The sequence below is a fragment of the Oncorhynchus kisutch genome, linkage group LG10 (assembly GCF_002021735.2).
Source record: "Oncorhynchus kisutch isolate 150728-3 linkage group LG10, Okis_V2, whole genome shotgun sequence".
In the NCBI taxonomy this organism is placed as follows: Eukaryota; Metazoa; Chordata; class Actinopteri; order Salmoniformes; family Salmonidae; genus Oncorhynchus; species Oncorhynchus kisutch.
This window is the reverse complement of record NC_034183.2, coordinates 34,717,785-34,733,693: the sequence shown is the minus strand read 5'-3', so window position 1 is coordinate 34,733,693 and position 15,909 is coordinate 34,717,785. Positions and strand designations below refer to the sequence as shown.

Sequence of the window (15,909 nt, the reverse complement as noted above, 5' to 3'; positions counted from 1 at the left end):
TGAATTTACGAACACACCCGTAGTATAAACCAGCCTTAAGTCTTGAAATCTTGGGTTGTTTAGTACATGGCCTTACATGTGAATCCTTAAAGAGATGGGTGCGGCTAGGGCTTAACAGGGTGTGAACGATGCTGAATGGGTGCAGACAAAGAGCTCTCCAGTAGGTGTACCAAAACATTCAAGGGCCATCAACTTTCAAAGCATAATAACTTTCTCATTGTTCCTCAACTGCAGGGTATGATAGACCATTTTCTAGCTCAGAGTCTCTACTTTTATCCAAGGTTAAAAACACCACTTCAAATTTAGCAACATAAGACCAAATTGAGCCGGTCGGTCAACTATAGTAAACTTTACTACCGTATACTAGTTATGTCCACAAAAACACAACAGTGAATACTACAGTAAAGCCCATAAAAACACTACAGTGAATACTATAGTATACTCCAGCAAAAACATTACAGTGAATACCATATTATATAAATATATGAATGCTTCAGTATTTAGAGCATAGTATTTTTCATATGGGCACCGGGAGGCCCTAAGTCTTTCTGTAAACTCTACAGTAAACAAATGCTCTCACAACCTCACTTTGTTTCTTGTCCTTACACACTGCTGACCTTTATGCATCTTTGAAGTATGCTTCCCTTAAACTGAGATGCCCATTGTCTGCCTGTTCAACAACTCTTGCTATTTATCTAGTCAAGTTATAGTTGGAATACATTATTTTATAGGAAGGAAAAACTTAAGTACTGTTTCCTAGTCCATACTTTCCCTGGGTCTTTCCACTATTTACATAGCCATTTATTCTAGCAAGTCCTAGGGAGTAACTATGAAGTACAATTTCCTATAGTCCTTAGACTGAGATGCTCCTGTCTGCACAACAACACTAGCTAGGCCTATTTATATAGCCAGTTATTCTAGGAAGATATAAAAGGAAAGGAATGACTGCAATCCGGATGTTTTCCATACAATTGACAAGGGTAAATACACTTGGCCTATAATTCAGGAGATCAAGTTTAAATTAACAGTAATTGCCTAAACAATTGTGAGAGCTGAATCGCTGGACCATCTGTCACGAGATGAAAGTCCACATGATTTGACTGTATTCTGTAGGCTTAGGCCAAGTAGGCTACTTGCGTGCTATTCGTGATTATTGACGTTAAACTAAATTCCCAGAGCATTAAATTGCTATTAGGCACTTGCGTTCAATTCTCAGATGCAGTGGAGATCATAAAAACCATGACCCAAAGACCATGACCCATATGTTTTTCAGTTAGCATACTTTTTTGAACATAATTATTACTGTAATTGGAATCAGCCCATTGTTAAAACAATATTGCCTATAGCAGTGTTTCCTAATGCTGGTCCTGGGGACACAACAGGTGCACATTTTAGTTTTTGCCCTAGCACCAAACCCACAATTTCACTAGTCAATAGTTTGATCATGAGTTGAACAGTGCAAAAACAAAAATGTGCACGCTTTTGGGTCCCCAGACCCTGGATTAGGGAACATTGACTATAGTGAATTATACTATAGTAGATTGTGTCATGGGATGTGTCAGTATGACACATGATTTAGAAAAAATTACACATCCCGTGACACAATCTACTATAGTATAATTGAGGATCACTCAGAGGCAGTGAAAAGCATAGATGTAGAGACAGTCTCAGCTCTGTCCAAAAGGACTTGCATATCTGCATTGTAACTAATACTGGAGAGATGGGGAGTGAGAGGGCTGCATAATAAAAGGTATCCTTCTCCCAAAATAGTGCACTACTTTTGACCAGGGCCTATAGGGGTCTGATTAAAAGTAGTGCACTATATAGGCAACAGGGTGCAATTTGGGATGCAGCCAGGGAGAAGAGTTGTTGACTACTGTGGTGATATCCTAGATATAAACAGACAAGATCAATCAGGCTGGATGGGAATCATTTGAAAGGATTGTCTCTCCTTCCAGCCAAACCACACAGCTGATATCAGATGAGGGCTAGGCTACCATAGCACCATCTGCAAGGGTGAGGCACCTAGGCTAGGCACACTCCTGAAACAGCCCAAAGTCTGACAATGTCAAATCAAATCAAATCAAATTTTATTTGTCACATACACATGGTTAGCAGATGTTAATGCGAGTGTAGCGAAATGCTTGTGCTTCTAGTTCCGACAATGCAGTAATAACCAACAAGTAATCTAACTAACAATTTCAAAACTACTGTCTTATACACAGTGTAAGGGGATAAAGAATATGTACATAAAGATATATGAATGAGTGATGGTACAGAGCAGCATAGGCAAGATACAGTAGATGGTATCGAGTACAGTATATACATATGAGATGAGTATGTAAACAAAGTGGCATAGTTAAAGTGGCTAGTGATACATGTATTACATAAGGATGCAGTAGATGATATAGAGTACAGTATATACGTATGCATATGAGATGAATAATGTAGGGTATGTAACATTATATTAGGTAGCATTGTTTAAAGTGGCTAGTGATATATTTGACATCATTTCCCATCAATTCCCATTATTAAAGTGGCTGGAGTTGAGTCAGTGTCAGTGTCAGTGTGTTGGCAGCAGCCACTCAATGTTAGTGGTGGCTGTTTAACAGTCTGATGGCCTTGAGATAGAAGCTGTTTTTCAGTCTCTCAGTCCCAGCTTTGATGCACCTGTACTGACCTCGCCTTCTGGATGATAGCGGGGTGAACAGGCAGTGGCTCGGGTGGTTGTTGTCCTTGATGATCTTTATGGCCTTCCTGTAACATCGGGTGGTGTAGGTGTCCTGGAGGGCAGGTAGTTTGCCCCCGGTGATGCGTTGTGCAGACCTCACTACCGTCTGGAGAGCCTTACGGTTGTGGGCGGAGCAGTTGCCGTACCAGGCGGTGATGCAGCCCGCCAGGATGCTCTCGATTGTGCATCTGTAGAAGTTTGTGAGTGCTTTTGGGCGACAAGCCAAATTTCTTCAGCCTCCTGAGGTTGAAGAGGCTCTGCTGCGCCTTCTTCACGATGTTGTCTGTGTGAGTGGACCAATTCAGTTTGTCTGTGATGTGTATGCCGAGGAACTTAAAACTTGCTACCCTCTCCACTACTGTTCCATCGATGTGGATAGGGGGGTGTTCCCTCTACTGTTTCCTGAAGTCCACAATCATCTCCTTAGTTTTGTTGACGTTGAGTGTGAGGTTATTTTCCTGACACCACACTCCGAGGGCCCTCACCTCCTCCCTGTAGGCCGTCTCGTCGTTGTTGGTAATCAAGCCTACCACTGTTGTGTCGTCCTCAAACTTGATGATTGAGTTGGAGGCGTGCGTGGCCACGCAGTCGTGGGTGAACAGGGAGTACAGGAGAGGGCTCAGAATGCACCCTTGTGGGGCCCCAGTGTTGAGGATCAGCGGGGTGGAGATGTTGTTGCCTACCCTCACCACCTGGGGGTGGCCCGTCAGGAAGTCCAGTACCCAGTTGCACAGGGCGGGGTCGAGACCCAGGGTCTCGAGCTTGATGACGAGCTTGGAGGGTACTATGGTGTTGAATGCCGAGCTGTAGTCGATGAACAGCAATCTCACATAGGTATTCCTCTTGTCCAGATGGGTTAGGGCAGTGTGCAGTGTGGTTGAGATTGCATCGTCTGTGGACCTATTTGGGCGGTAAGCAAATTGGAGTGGGTCTAGGGTGTCAGGTAGGGTGGAGGTGATATGGTCCTTGACTAGTCTCTGAAAGCACTTCATGATGACGGAAGTGAGTGCTACGGGGTGGTAGTCGTTTAGCTCAGTTACCTTAGCTTTCTTGGGAACAGGAACAATGGTGGCCCTCTTGAAGCATGTGGGAACAGCAGACTGGTATAGGGATTGATTGAATATGTCCGTAAACACACCGGCCAGCTGGTCTGCGCATGCTCTAAGGGCACGGCTGGGGATGCCGTCTGGGCCTGCAGCCTTGCGAGGGTTAACACGTTTAAATCTCTTATTCACCTCGGCTGCAGTGAAGGAGAGTCCGCATGTTTTCGTTGAAGGCCGTGTCAGTGGCACTGTATTGTCCTCAAAGCGGGCAAAAAAGTTATTTAGTCTGCATGGGAGCAAGACATCCTGGTCCGTGACTGGGCTGGTTTTCTTCTTGTAGTCCGTGATTGACTGTAGACCCTGCCACATACCTCTTGTGTCTGAGCCGTTGAATTGAGATTCTACTTTGTCTCTGTACTGGCGTTTAGCTTGTTTGATAGCCTTGCGGAGGGAATAGCTGCACTGTTTGTATTCGGTCATGCGAATGCTGCCATCAATCCACGGTTTCTGGTTAGGGAATGTTTTAATCGTTGCTATGGGAACGACATCTTCAACGAACGTTCTAATGAACTCGCACACCGAATCAGCGTATTCGTCAATGTTGTTATCTGACGCAATACGAAACATCTCCCAGTCCACGTGATGGAAGCAGTCTTGGAGTGTGGAGTCAGCTTGGTCAGACCAGCGTTGAACAGACCTCAGCGTGAGAGCTTCTTTTTTTAGTTTCTGTCTGTAGGCAGGGATCAACAAAATGGAGTCGTGGTCAGCTTTTCCGAAAGGAGGGCGGGGCAGGGCCTTATATGCGTCGCGGAAGTTAGAGTAACAATGATCCAAGGTTTTTCCACCCCTGGTTGCGCAATCGATATGCTGATAAAATTTAGGGAGTCTTGTTTTCAGATTAGCCTTGTTAAAATCCCCAGCTACTATGAATGCAGCCTCCGGATAAATGGATTCCAGTTTGCAAAGAGTCAAATAAAGTTCGTTCAGAGCCATAGATGTGTCTGCTTGGGGGGGGGGGGATATATACGGCTGTGATTATAATCGAAGATAATTCTCTTGGTAGATAATGTGGTCGACATTTGATTGTGAGGAATTCTAAATCAGGTGAACAGAAGGATTTGAGTTCCTGTATGTTTCTTTCATCACACCATGTCTCGTTAGCCATAAGGCATACGCCCCCGCCCCTCTTCTTACCAGAAAGATGTTTGTTTCTGTCGGCGCGATGCGTGGAGAAACCCGCTGGCTGCACCGCCTCCGATAGCGTCTCTCCAGTGAGCCATGTTTCCGTGAAGCAAAGAACGTTACAGTCTCTGATGTCCCTCTGGAATGCTACCCTTGCTCAGATTTCATCAACCTTGTTGTCAAGAGACTGGACATTGGCGAGAAGAATGCTAGGGAGTGGAGCACGATGTGCCCGTCTCCGGAGTCTGACCAGAAGTCCGCCTCGTTTCCCTCTTTTACGGAGTCGTTTTTTGGGTCGCCGCATAGGATCCATTCCGTTGTCCTGGTTGAAAGGCAGAACACAGGATCCGCATCGTGAAAATCATATACTTGGTCGTACTGATGGTGAGTTGACGCTGATCTTATATTCAGTAGTTCTTCTAGACTGTATGTAATGAATGTAAGAAATAAAACGTAAAAAAAACTAAAAACTGCATAGTTTCCTGCGAGGCGGCCATCTCTGTCGGCGCCGGAAGGACTCTAGTTCTGCCAACCAATCAATAACAAGACAAAGGCTTACAGTATGACTTTAATAATCTATGTTCAGGCAGGAGTGGAAACCACATGCTTAGTGTGATCCCTCAAACTGCCCTACTACCGAGTCACAGAACAGAAAACACCCAGAATGTGTTGGTTAGTTGGGAGAATAGAGGGTGTTGGTTGGGCTTCCTGGTTCCTATCAGCCATGAGGATGAGGGCAGGCAGTCAGGCCACAAATAGCTCACTGATTATTACTGATTAATAGGTCTCTCTTACAGAAGAGATTACTTCAATAACCTGTATAAATAAAGGTTAAATGAAATAAAACTGATTAGATGATGCTGTGTTGAAGACAGGGTAGTGGCTGGCTACATACTGTAGCTAATCATTCCACAACTAACATGTGTTTGGGTGGGAGAATTGTGGCATGAGGAACAAAGGTGTGGGGCTGAGACTGGGCTTTCCAATTAGGGCCTGAGACTGGTAGGCAGAAGGATCTGACAGTGGTCCTGTAGTGTGTTGGTGTTTTCTGCACATGCAACATGGAGAGCTAGACTACAAAGTCATCCTCCTGATACCTTTCCAGGGATATTTATATATTTAGCACAATATGAGTGCACTGACACCATCATTATCGTCATTACATTTAGACAGATTTCTATTAAAACAGCTATAACATTGATATTTACGTCAAATGAACCCAAATGTGTAACATCAACTTTACAAGGGATTTGATGAGATTAAACACGAGTTAAATTGGTGATCAGATTGCTTTAAAAAATATATGCTTTGCTTAGCTGTGATCCCTGCATAGCTAGGAGAAACAGTGAGGTTATTCTCAATAAGGCCAGTATTTGGACATTGTGTACTGTATCTAAGCAGTCACCCAAAGCACTACCTCCCTTAGTTGAGCTAGTGGTCAACAGTGTCCTCTCCCAGGGGCTCCCCATTCCTCATGGTCATCCAAAATGAAATAGATCTAAAATGGAGGTCCATACCTTGCATTTTCATTCCAAAGGGTGGGAAGAATTTGCTGATTTTGGTGAATCGTCTAAAATTCGGATCAAGGAACATGGGGACTGGTTTAGTGAACCTGGAGAAAAACAGAGAGGGCACAAGATATAACAAGTGAGAGTGAGGCTAATGAGAATTAACAGGCCATAAATAGTGCATTCGGAAAGTATTCAGACCCCTTGACCTTTTCCACATTTTGTTGTTACAGCCTTATTCTAAAATTGATCAAATCGTTTTTTCCTTCATCAATCTACACACAATATCCCATAATGACAAAGGAAACACAGGTTTAGACAATTTAGCAAATTTATTAAAAAGCACCTTTGGCAGTGATTACAGCCTGAAGTCTTCTTGGGAATGACACTACAAGCTTGGCACACCTGTATTTGGGGAGTTTCTCCCATTCTACTCTGCAGATCCTCTCAAGCTCTGCCAGATTGGATGGGGAGGGTGGCTGCCCATTTATTTTCAGGTCTCTCCAGAGATGTTCGATCAAGTTCAAGTCTGGGCTCTGGCTGGGCCACTCAAGGACAGTATTCCTTATAATCAAATGCCGACCGCATTATCTTCAAGATAATTCTCTTCGATTATAGTCACAGCCGTGTATATCCCCCCAAGCAAATTCTATCAACATATCGAATGAGTGACACGAGCTGGCAGAATTCTGGATCATTGCTACTCGAACTTGCGCAATGCATACAAGGCCCTGCCTTCGGAAAATCTGACCATGAATCTATGTTGTTGCTCCCAGCCTATAGACAGAAACTAAAACAGGAAACGCCCGTGCTCAGGTCAATACAATGCTGGTCTGACCAATCAGATTCCACGCTTTAAGATTGCTTCGATCACGTGGATTGGAATATGTTCCGGATAGCCTCAGACAACAACATTGATGTATACGCTGACTCATACCCGCTGTGACTATTAAAACCTTCCCTAACCAGAAAACATGGATTAATGGCAGCATTCGCGCAAAACTGAAAGCGCGAACCACCGCTTTTAATCATGGCAAGGCAACCGGAAACATGACCGAATACAAACAGTGCAGCTATTCCCTCCGCCAAGGCAATCAAACAAGCAAAGCGTCAGTATAGAGACAAAGTAGAGTTGCAATTTAACGGCTCAAACACGAGACGTACGTGGCAGGGTTCTCCAGTCAATCACGGATTACAAAAAGAGAACCAGCCCCATTGCGGACATCGACGTCCTGCTCCCAGACAAATTAAACAACTTCTTTGCTCGCTTTAAGAACAATGCAGTGCCACTGACACGGCCCGCCACCGAAGCCTATGGGCTCTCCTCCTCCAACGTGAGTAAAACATTTAAATGAGTTAACCCTTTCAAGGCTTCCGGCCCAGACGGCATCCCTAGCCGCGTCCTCAGAGCATGTGCAAACCAGCTGGCTGGTGTGTTTATTGACATATTCAACCAATCCCTATCCCAGTCTGTTGTCCCCACATGTCCCCACAAGGTCACGGAACTAAATGACTATCGCCCCATTGCACTCAATTCTGTCATCATGAAGTGCTTTGAGAGACTAGTCAAGGATCATATTCCCTCCACCCCACCTAATACCCTAGACCCACTCCAATTTGCTTACGCACCAATAGGTCCACTGACAATGCAATCGCCATCCCACTGCCCTATCCCATCTTGACAAGAGGAATACCTATGTAAGAATGCTGTTCATTGCTGTTCATTGACTACAGCTCAGCATTTAACACCTCCCAAACTCATCATTAAGCTCGAGACCCTGGGTCTCGACCCCGCCCTGTGCAACTGGGTCCTGGACTTTCTGACGGCCCGCCCCCAGGTTGTGAAGGTAGGAAACAACTTCTCCACCCTGCTGATCCTCAACACTGGGGCCCCACAAGGGTGCATTCTCAGCCCTCTCCTGTACTCCCTGTACTCCCTGTTCACCCATTACTGTGTGGCCATGCACGCTTCCAACTCAATCATCAAGTTTGCAGATGACACTACAGTGGTAGTGGTAGGCCTAATTACCAACAATGACGAGACGGCCTACAGGGAGGAGGTGAGGGCCCTCGGAGTGTGGTGTCAGGAAAATAACCTCTCACTCAACGTAAACAGCACCTCTTCAACCTCAGGAGGCTGAAGAAATTTGGCTTGTCATCTAAAACACTCACTAACTTTTACAGATGCACAATAGAGAGCATCCTGTTGGGCTGTATGACCGGCTGGTATGGCAATTTCACCGCCTTCAACCGCAAGGCTCTCCAGAGGGAGAGCGCATCACCGGGGACAAACTACTTGCCCTCCAGGACACCTACAGCACCCGATGTCACAGGAAGGCCAAAAAGATCATCAAGGACAACAACCACCCAAGCCACTGCCTGTTCACTCCGCTATCATCCAGAAGGCGAGGTCAGTACAGGTGCATCAAAGCTGGGACCGAGAGACTGCAACACAGCTTCTATCTCAAGGCTATCAGACTGTTAAACAGCCATCCCTAACATAGAGAAGGCTGCTGCCAACATACAGATTCAAATCTCTGGCCACTTAAATAAATGGACTTAATAAAGGTATCACTAGTCACTTGAGATAACGCTATTTTAATAATGTTTACATATCCTACATTACTCATCTCATATGTATATACTGTATTCTATACCATCTACTGCATCTGGCTTATGTCGCACGCCATCGCTCATCCATATATTTATATTGTGGCAAAGAAGGGGGTTGAGTGATAAATGGCAGATATGTGAGAGCAGAACTAATAAACGGGCTCTGCCCGATCACTAAAATGGCCACCCCGATCAGAACTACAGATCACAAAATGGCTGGCAGCCAAAACTACAAGTCACAGAAGCAAGGGGAACCCTCAGAAGGTGGAGCCGACCCACAGATAAAGGGTCAAGAAAACCAGGAATAGGAAGAGAGAGAGAGAGGGCTAGAAGGATCCATGAACAATAGAGAAAGAGACAATAGAGATTGGCTCGATTTACCGTGTATGAGCTGGACTGTTTTGGACTTACCTGTTGGCGTTTGGACCTGGACCTACCAAGAACCAGATTCGTGTACCGAACCCTGCTACCCTTGACCTTTGCCTACGGCCTGGGTGGACCAGGACGGAGAAACAAACACACAGGTACTGTCCTGTTCGAAATAACTCTCATTCTTGGGTGATTTGGTGACAGTTTCCCCACTTAATTTGTGACAAACGCTCCTAACCTTGAAGAGGTTTGCCACAATATGTACATATTCTTTTCATCCCTTTACATTTGTGTGTATAAGGTAGTTGTTGTGAATTTGTTAGATTACTTGTTAGATATTACTGTAGAGTCGGAACTAGTAGCACAAGCATTTCACTACACTCGCATTAACATCTGCTAACCATGTGTATGTGACCAATACAATTTGAATTGATTTGATTTGATTTGTAAAGCTACAAAAAGACACACAAAACATAACAGTATTAACAATATGGTAAGCTATGCATAATTATGCATGCATGAAAACCAAAGTCTGAGACCATGACAATTCCTATTCTCTCTTCACCTGACTCTATGCCTACAGGATACTTTTCTGCTGAATTCCACAAAAATGAATGCCCTAAAAAGCCTCCTCGTGCTATCACCCAGACTTCCCCTTTCCGGCCCCAGGTTCCGAGAGGTGTTCCCAAGCCATGTCATTTTCACTTTGTTCCCCATCTCCTCCATTGCCCCCTGATAAACACATGGTTATCCCTAATCAATGCTAAATCCTCTTGAGGTAACTCAGCGTTGTACATGCTTTCACATCAATGCCTTCAAAATGTTGTTTAGAGTACAATTATCCCAACTATCTATCCTCTTTCATATGATGCATTAACCAATGAAGCAGCTAACCTAAACCAACTATGATGTTTAAAAGTAGCTCCCAAACCCAACCCATCTGTATGTCTACAGTGGAATCTAGTCTCCCTCTCTTTAGCTCCACTTCCTCTGTCATGGTGTCTTCAAGCTCACCCATTATGCAGCTGGACCTCATGTAAGAACTATGCACCCCACCAAGCAGAGACCTGGCGATCTTTACCGCTGCAGGTGCAGTAAGGAGTACTGTGTGTGGACCAGACCAACACTGTCACAAACCCCCAGCCTGGTGTATCTTGATGTACACTTTGCGTTATCGCAAAACACAGATTATGAGCCTTGTATGCAATTCATTGTACAGTATCATCCAGCCATCTCAACGTATCCATGTGATTTAACATTACAATTCTGATGACATGGTAAAACAAAAGAAAACAAAAAAAACCTTCATGATTGACCCAAGCTATCATCCAGTGAGTTCTCGAACAGCCTCACTGTCGGAAGATACTTAGAGATAAGGTTTCTGGAGCCTCCTTAGGCCTAATAAATTTGAGCAGCGCCCCCACCCCTCACCGTTCGATAGTAACTATCTCTCGCTGCATCCGAATCATAACTAAAACGTTTTATAAATGATCCAACCCAAATTCAGAATGACAGTCCTTAGTGCTTAATTTGATTCTATGACTCAAATTCAAGCTTCTCAACTTAGCACACATCATCCCGGCTAGAATGTACATTTCTAAATGGAAACTTTTAGTGCTGGTAATAACTCTTCTCATTACAGCCCCCCTTTGTCCCTGGTTTCCTGTTGCAAGTGGCCTGGTAATGAAAGATCAGTATCTGAAATCATACTTAGTCTAATCAATCAAATCAAATCAAAGTTTATTTGTCACGTGCGCCGAATAAAACCGGTGTAGTAGACCTTACAGTGAAATGCTTACTTACAGGCTCTAACCAATGGTGCGGGAAAAAAAGGTGTGTGTGTGTGTGTAGGTAAGTAAAGAAATAAAACAACAGTAAAAATACATTTGTATATAGCCTTGCTATTCTTTTTTCAAACACCTTTTAGTCAGGCTTATTGAGGTAGTATGTACATGTAGGTATAATTAAAGTGACTATGCATATATGATGAACAGAGAGTAGCAGAAGTGTAAAAAGAGGGGTTGGCGGGTGGTGGGACACAACGCAGCTAGCCCGGTTAGCCAATGTGCGGGAGCACTGGTTGGTCCGGGCAATTTAGGTAGTATATACATGAATGTATAGTTAAAGTGACTATGCCTTGCGGTCGGAGGCCGAGCAAGTGCCGTACCAGGCAATGATGCAACCGGTCAGGATGCTCTCGATGTTGCAGCTGTAGAACATTTTGAGGATCTCAGGACCCATACCAAATATTTTTTGTTTCCTGAGGGGGAATAGGCTTTGTCATGCCCTCTTCACGACTGTCTTGGTGTGTTTGGACCATTCTAGTTTGTTGTTGATGTAGACACCAAGGACCTTGAAGCTCTCAACCTGCTCCATTACAGCCCCGTCGATGAGAATCGGGGTGTGCTCGGTGCTCCTTTTCCTGTAGTCCACAATCATCTGTCTTGGTTACGTTGAGGGATAGGTTGTTATTCTGGCACCACCCGGCCAGATCTCTGACATCCTCCCTATAGGCTGTCTCGTCGTTGTCGGTGATCAGGCCTACCACTGTTGTGTCTTCTGCAAACGTAATGATGGTGTTGGAGTCGTGCCTGGCCATGCAGTCGTGGGTGAACAGGGAGTACAGGAGGGGTCTGAGCACGGACCCCTGGGGAGCTCCAGTGCTGAGGATCAGCATGGAAGTTGTTACCTACCCTCACCACCTGGGGGCGGCCCGTCAGGAAGTCCAGGATCCAGTTGCAGAGGGAGGTGTTAAGTCCCAGGTTCCTTAGCTTGGTGATGAGCTTTGAGGGTACTATGGTGTTGAATGCTGAGCTTTAGTCAATGAACAGCATTCTCACATTGGTGTTCCTTTTGTCTAGGTGGGAAAGGGCAGTGTGGAGTGCAATTGAGATTGCATCATCTGTGGATCTGTTTAGGCGGTATGCAAATTGGAGTGGGTTTAGGGTTTCTGGGATAATGGTGTTGATGTGAGCCATTACCAGCCTTTTAAAGCACTTCATGGCTACGGACGTGAGTGCTACGGGTCTGTAGTCATTTAGGCAGGTTGCCTTTGTGTTCTTGGGCACAGGGACTATGGTGGTTTGCTTGAAGCATGCTGGTATTACAGACTCAATCAGGGACATGTTGAAAATGTCAGTGAAGACACCTGCCAGTTGGTCAGCACATGCCCGGAGCACACGTCCTGGTAATCCGTCTGGCCCCGCAGCCTTGTGTATGTTGACCTGTTTAAAGGTCTTACTCACGTCAGGCTACGTAGAGCGTGATCACACAGTCGTTCAGATCAGCTGATGCTCTCATGCATGCCTCAGTGTTGCTTGCCTCGACGCGAGCATAGAAGTGATTTAGCTCGTCTGGTAGGCTCGTGTCACTGGGCAGCTCGTGGCTCTGCTTCCCTTTGTAGTCTGTAATAGTTTGCAAGCCCTGCCACATCCAGCTCAGTGCGAATGTTGCCTGTAATCCATGGCTTCTGGTTGGGGTATGTACATATGGCCAAAATTCACCCAACTTATTGTGGGAAGCTTGTGGAAGGCTACCCAAAACGTTTGCCCCAAGTTAAACAATTTAAAGGCAATGCTACCAAATACTAATTGAGTGTATGTAAACTTCTGACCTACTGGGAATGTGATGAAATAAATAAAAAAAAGCTGAAATAAATCGTTCTCTCCACTATTATTCTGACATTTCACATTCTTAAAATAAAGTGGTGATCCTAACTGACCTAAAACAGGGATTTTTTTACTCGGATTAAATGTCAGGAATTGTGAAAAAACTGAGTTTAAATGTATTTGGTCAAGGTGTATGTAAACTTCCGACTTCAACTGTACATCCGTTTCTCCCACGTACAAGTCTATCACCTGACCCTTTTTAACTTCTTATGTGTTCATTAACCAATTCAATTCAAATACTCAGTCTGTACCCAGAGTTTGTAATGTTCTGGGGGAAATGAAACAGATGGAGACCAGTCAAAAATAGTCAGTGACGTTTATTCTCGAGAGCTCTGCCCATCATTTCATGTACATTGGTTTATATACCTCTCATTACGTCATAAATGTCCCTCCTCCTCTAAGACAATGACAATGCTGTTTTTCAATTCCATTCCAACACATACATATTGCTTAGCATATGCTACTACGTTACACAATCTACTGCAAGCCCAACGGTTTCTCCCGTCCCTGGTTGGGGACCAGACATCTTTACTGTTAGTTTCACTGTGGTCACAGGTTGTCTGTTAACACTTCCTCTTTGCCTATGTACAAACATTCTTCATCAGACAGGGTAGAATTCTGTTAGTTACAATCCTGCGTTAAATGTATACATAATTTAGTCATTATTCATAAAATCCCATAACGGGTTCACACACACCTGTTTGTGGTCAAATTATTCCTACCATGCATTAAGACATGATCTAATATACCCTTCCATGATAACCTCAAAAAAGAACAAAAAAAGGACCCCCGCAGTTACCGTTTTGATCACAGGGTTCAAACCTGCCATCAAAGCAGACGTGCAAGTTATATCAATGCACTCCTGTACCCAGTCTTTCTGTGGCTGAGTACTAATACTAATTCCAGTTTTATCAGTTTGTATTTTTTTGTTGATAGAATGCTGACATCAAAATGCTGGTATATTGAGCTTTTTGATGATTCTTTGTCATTGTGCCAAGTCATAATTGCCTCCCTGAATTCTTTATTTGATTAGAATTCTCTGTTAGCAGGGAAATGTTGCACGATTTTTATGCAGTTTGCTAAATTTTTCCCATATTCGAGACAAATTTGTAGAATGCTTGTGCACTTCTTTCAGAGCCTCCATTGCTTTATTAAAATCCTCTAGCTCCTTATTACAGGGAGAATCGGGGCCATTTGTTGCCATATCAATAGTTATTTCCTAACCTCTCCCGAAGGTGTTCAGGGTATTTTAGATTTCTTCACTCCCGTCTATAATGCGCACCTTCTATTAACTATTTTCCAAGGTAGCGCTACCCACTTCCCCGGATAATAGTTATGGTATTCGTACCTATGAATTGGTTACGGACCTTAATACCTTGTATTAGAACCTATACTATAGAATCTGCAAATGTATTACTGGAGAATATGGATGACTTAATGTCTTATTCCAGTATTGCGCCTTAAATATCACTGTTGTTGATAAGCCACATCTCCAAAATTATTCACACTTCTCTTCCTATTTCCACATAATCTTTCATGGTTCACCACCCCAACAGGGCATAAAACCAACCTCTCTTTATTGCCATATAACCCGTTTTTGAGGATGCAAACCTCGTCTAGCACAAAAACAGAGGCCTCAAACCTTACAATAGCGGACTCAAACCCTTATAATAGAGCTTGTTCAAACCTTCATACACACCCCCACACACACTCACACTCTGCGCTCTCACGGCCAGTGCAACTGAGACCTTCACCTTCTTGTTACAGGTTTAGCGGGGAACAAACCCCACCAGGGTCTTACCTGCAGAGCCAACTGTTCTAAATCTAATTCTGAGGTTCTAATTCTCAAATAACTCAAAGGGAAACTATGAAAGCTTAACTATGTTTAATTCTTCCCAGAGGATCAATACAGCTGCATTATACAAAACATGTTTCCACCACAAGTATATATACTCCAGTTTAGGCACTCCTCCTTCTCTCCAATCCTTATATTGGGAAGGCAGGGTAGCCTAGTGGTTAGAGCATTGGGCTAGTAACCGAAAGGTTGCAAGTTTGAATCCCCGAGCTGACAAGGTACAAAATCTGTCGTTCTGCCCCTGAAAAAGGCAGTTAACCCACTGTTCCTAGGCCGTCATTAAAAATAAGAATTTGTTCTTAACTGACTTGCCTAGTTAAATAAAGGTAAACAAAAAATAAACATCTTATGGTTCGACAGGAAGATGAAGTAATAGGGTAATAAACCATCATTTCGCCCTTAAGGGGATCTGACCTGACCTCAACCCCTCATTTATGCACATATGTCCATCCATATCCAATATAGCAATACTGTGACTTCCTCCTGTCCATCCAACACATTCCAAAGCCAACTGGGCCGTACAGATAACCATTAACCAGTCTCTAGGAAAGCAACATTTCAAGTTTAACACAGAACCCAAAAGTGCTTATGGTCGTTGTCCTGTTGGAAGGTGAACCTTCGCCCCAGTCTGAGGTCCTAAGCACTCTGTAGCAGGTTTTCATCAAGGTTCTCTCTGTACTTTGCACCGTTCATCTTTCCCTCGTTCCTGACTAGTCTCTCAGTTCCTGCCGCTGAAAAACATCCCCACAGCATGATGCTGCCTCCACCATGCTTCACCATAGGGCCAAAGAGTTTAATCTTAGTTTCATCATTCATGTTTCTCATGGTCTGAGAGACCTTTAGGTGCCTTTTGGCAAACTCCAAGCCGGCTGTCATGTGCCTTTTACTGAGGAATGGCTTCCGTCTGGCCACTTTACCATAAAGCCGTGAATGGTGGAGT

The 15,909-nt window shown here is 44.2% G+C and overlaps 1 protein-coding gene across 6 annotated transcripts in view; it reads right to left on the bottom strand.

The window, feature by feature from the left end:
* The window catches only part of LOC109898080 (CMP-N-acetylneuraminate-beta-1,4-galactoside alpha-2,3-sialyltransferase), a 91,598-nt gene that overhangs the window by 34,795 nt on the left and 40,894 nt on the right, over positions 1–15,909 (bottom strand). For all 6 annotated transcript variants that reach the window (XR_004211213.1, XM_020492861.2, XM_031833593.1 and 3 more), the window contains exon 5: positions 6,474–6,568. Coding sequence is in view for 5 of the 6 variants with exons in the window: in XM_020492861.2 (XP_020348450.1) it covers positions 6,474–6,568 (95 nt within the window). In the remaining variant the exon portion in view is untranslated. The remainder of the gene's footprint in view (positions 1–6,473; positions 6,569–15,909) is intronic.